Source organism: Triticum dicoccoides, chromosome 3B (genome assembly GCF_002162155.2).
Source record: "Triticum dicoccoides isolate Atlit2015 ecotype Zavitan chromosome 3B, WEW_v2.0, whole genome shotgun sequence".
Classification (NCBI taxonomy): domain Eukaryota; kingdom Viridiplantae; phylum Streptophyta; class Magnoliopsida; order Poales; family Poaceae; genus Triticum; species Triticum dicoccoides.
In genome coordinates this window covers 98896831-98900731 of record NC_041385.1, presented here as the reverse complement: position 1 = coordinate 98900731, position 3901 = coordinate 98896831, and the positions used below count along the sequence as shown (strand labels likewise).

Genomic DNA, 3901 nt, shown 5'->3' with positions numbered 1-3901 from the left:
GATGGGAGGACGAGACTGGTGGCCACCATCTCTCCTCCAACCCGCCCCTCCCATCGCAATCACGTGGTTCCCCTCCCTCTCTGCCCCATCCTTCTCCCCCAAGGAACCATTCTCTCCACCTTCTCCCCCAAATCTCCCCTTCTTCTACCCCAAGGAAACCTCCTGCCTACACATCGCCATGGATCTGAAACACTAGAGCTTTGAAAAAGATCAACTGAAAAACAGTGAGGCAACGGACGGGGCGTGTGGGTAGTGGTGGGCCTCCAGCACTACCACTAGAGCTTTCGAAACAGTGAGGCAACGGACGGGGCGCGTGGGTAGTGGTGGGCCTCCAGGTGAATACGTGTCAGCGGGGGGAGGACGAACCGATCGTCCCGACCAGGAATACCTGGGTTCGATCGCGCCGATCGGACGGTGCTAAAAGGTGAGTGCTGAAACGTGACAACCAGCACTCAGTTGCTTTTTAGTATTTAGAAAAAAAAAACAATCATCAATGGTGGCCCCTGGGCGCGCAGGTGTCCGGCTTGAAGGAGAGCGGGCCGGCAGCGTACACGACGTTCTCGTACCCCTCACCGGACCACCGCTTGCCCTCGTGGCGGAGCGGCGCGCCCTCGATGCCGTAGTTGACGTTGGTGAGGTCGTCGCACTTGCGGTCCGGCGACGCGAGCAGACGCACAAAGCAGGCCTTGGCGGGGTCCCCCTTGTAGTAGTCGGCCTTCTCGGCGACGTCGAACTCGGCGAGGAAGTAGCCCTTGCCGTCGGCAACGGGTGTCCGCGACGCCATGACCCGGTTCTTGGCGTCGCGGCAGGTGACCGTCACCTTCGCCCCCGGCAGCGGCGTCGCGCCGTCCAGGCACCAGGAGTTCCGGTGCGTGCAGCTCTGGCAGTACACCATGCCCTCCACCTTCAGCATCACCTTGTCGCACTTGGCAGCAGTGGCGGGCGTCGGCGAGGGGGTCTGGCTGTAGCCGTGGGCGCTGGCGCCGGTGGCGGCGAGGAGGGCCACGAGGACGGCGAGGGGGAGGTAGGCCGCCATTGCTGGAAGGGAAGACTGACACTCCGTACGTGCGTGCGTGCTAGATCGATGGAGATGATCGCAGCTGCCTTTGGTTGTGTGGAAATGGCGGGACGCGCCGAGTTCATATATAGACGCGGCAAGGTGACCAGGTGAGGGGTCAGGGAGAGTACTAAAATGTTCTAGACGTGCGGCCATGTAGGTGGCCGGCCGGCCGGCAATGGCCTACGTGGGAGCCAGTTTGTCTCTCAGATTGTCGGTCTTGGAACATTGAAGATTACGTTGGTACAAAATCATTGCACACGATCGGGTTATGATTGGTGTGTGTGGCGTTCGATCGGCAGCAAAGATTTCAGAATGCGTGCGTGATGATCACTTTGTTTTCAATGGAGATTTGGATATATTATTAAATGGATATATGAATGTATGATTAAGGACCTGAGTACAAAGCATGTAGGCAGATCGAACACCATGGAGGCATCGTATCAAGGAACAAACAACAACTCTTGGTACGGTAGCCAGGAGGCATGGATGCACCCGGCCGAAACTCATAGAAGTAAATTTATTTTTGTGGATAACTCACACAAGTAATTAAAATACTTTTTGCCGTAAATATAAATTAGATGAACTGTCACAAAATAGTCCTTCGATCTAAAAAAACATCACAAAATAGTACTCCCTCTTTTCCATAATGGAGTTCGCATAGATTTTTTGAAAAGTCAAACTTTGCAACCTTTGACCAAGTTTATATAGAAAACTATTTATTTCTACAATACCAATATGAAACTACTCCCTCTGTTCGGAATTACTTGTCGCAGAAATGGATATATCTAGACGTATTTTAGTTTTAGACACATCCATTTTCGAGACAAGTAATTCCGAACGAAGGGAGTACTTATTATAATGAATCTAATAATATATGCTTGGCATTCTAGCTGTAAATGTTTTTCTTCAAAAACTTGGTCAAAGGTTGTAGGGTTTGACTTTTCGAAAAATCTATATGCACTATATTATGGAACGGAGGGAGTACTATCTTTTTAGAACTCGTATCCCAGTTTAGGTGGCAGTATGTAATATGTTGCCTACTGTTTGTTTGATTTCATGCTTAGTGGGGTACGTAGCATGCTTCTAATTGGTTAGGCTTTAAGCTTTCGTGATGTAATAAAGTGATTCTAGTAAGTATATGTTGTATGCACACATGGCAGAGGCAGAGACAAGGGTAATGCAATCTTCCATTTTCTAAGAAGACAGTGTGTTTAGAGGAACCCTAGCCACCAAAAGGCAATCTGATTTCCATCACCCGTGTTTATGCCGGTTTCTCTCACCTTTTGCAGCACGTCTGGCACCTAGAGGAGACAAAACCACTGATCAAGTTGGAGTGCAACTTTTATTTCTATTTTAGTATCAGGATCGTGGCGGAGATGTTTTGACCATGAAAGCAGGTTGCATGGAACAAAGGTCTCGAGAGTCGTGGTAACAATTGCCACCAAGGAGCATGTGGTGATTTGGTCCTACAGATTGACCCCGACCCGACCAACGGTCTATATTAGCGGATGGCGGCAACAATTGTGTCGAGTATGCATTGTACTCCTCTTCCATTTCTTTAGCGCTAATGTCTTCTCCCTGAGAGCTTGATGGTGAAGCATGCTTCAACAACTCTCCTTCCAAGGGATGTGTCCTTGGTCACAATCGTCCGATGATGTTAGATTTTTGACCTATTGAGTGGGCGATTGTTGGTTTTTTCAAAACCTTTGAGCTAATTTAGTTTTTGCATGTTTGGTCTTCTATTGTTTATTCGCTAACAGTATGGTGGGATGCAAAAAATCACAATATGAAAACTAGAGCCACTAACTTCAAAGAACCCTAATTTAACTTTTAGTCATGGATCTTCATCCTTGGTAATTGTATTTGTCTTTTTAATCTAGACTCCTCCTAAATAAACCCACAACTTTTATAGGTTCCTCTTGCATGCGAAGATCCATCGTGAAGTTGCATCAATCCTATTCACTAATGCATGTCATGTAAAAAAATGCCTTTTGACTCCATTAAAAAAACGTAGAATGTGTCTTTTTAAAATAATGTTTCAAATTAGTTGTAATTTTCTTAATTTTTCCATAAAAACGAAATGTTACGACTGACCCATGGTTGTTGAATTATGTTGTGTTTATTTATGATTTGTTGTAGAAAATGAATCATAAAAGTGACGGCTTTGTTTTAATAGTGTTCCGAGGGTATTTGCTTAGTTTAATCCAGGGGTTTCCCTGTTTTCGCCCATTTCACTAACATATATTTATCGGAAATAAAGAAACCTTGCATTCTTCCTTGATTTTAAGGGTCGAACACTTTCGAAAGGATATAAAGCCATATTTGGATCATTGAGGAGGAAATGGATCTTTATCATTGCCCGGCGGGAGGAGTTTGGCTATTCAAGGGTTACTTGTCTACCAAACATTTAATACAGACGATATCATTCCATTATCATTGCACAAGGCACATTCATTATTCACCATGAACCGAACCTCTTCGTGTCTAACTTCTACATTGCATGAAGCGGTCTGTTTATCCAGTTTCATGTTATTGACTTGAAGCTCTTAATCAAGTTCCATTATTTTACACCACAATTAGTCTTCCATCATCACTATCATAATCCTTGCATGTACCGAACTAGACAATTCACTTGAGGCTAGCGACACCTCGAGTGCGACCGAAACACTCACAATGACGCTCACATGTGCTCTTCGTTGAGAACGAGACACAAACTGGGATAATACTTTCATGAAAGTGTGCTTCAACCAGTCCTTTCCACCTGTAGGATGATATCAATTAGTATTTCAAACAGATTTATCAAACAATAATATTTAAAATAGATTGGGCGGTTATATCCAC

General features: G+C 45.7%; 1 protein-coding gene across 1 annotated transcript; it reads right to left on the bottom strand.

Annotated features, from left to right (window-relative positions):
* Positions 1–276: 276 nt before the first annotated feature.
* On the bottom strand, positions 277–1060 carry LOC119280916 (non-classical arabinogalactan protein 30-like). The gene has a single exon (XM_037561602.1). It carries the CDS (start codon positions 1034–1036, stop codon positions 491–493), a length of 546 nt encoding a protein of 181 aa, XP_037417499.1. The 5' UTR covers positions 1037–1060; the 3' UTR covers positions 277–490.
* Between the last annotated feature and the right edge of the window lie 2841 nt (positions 1061–3901).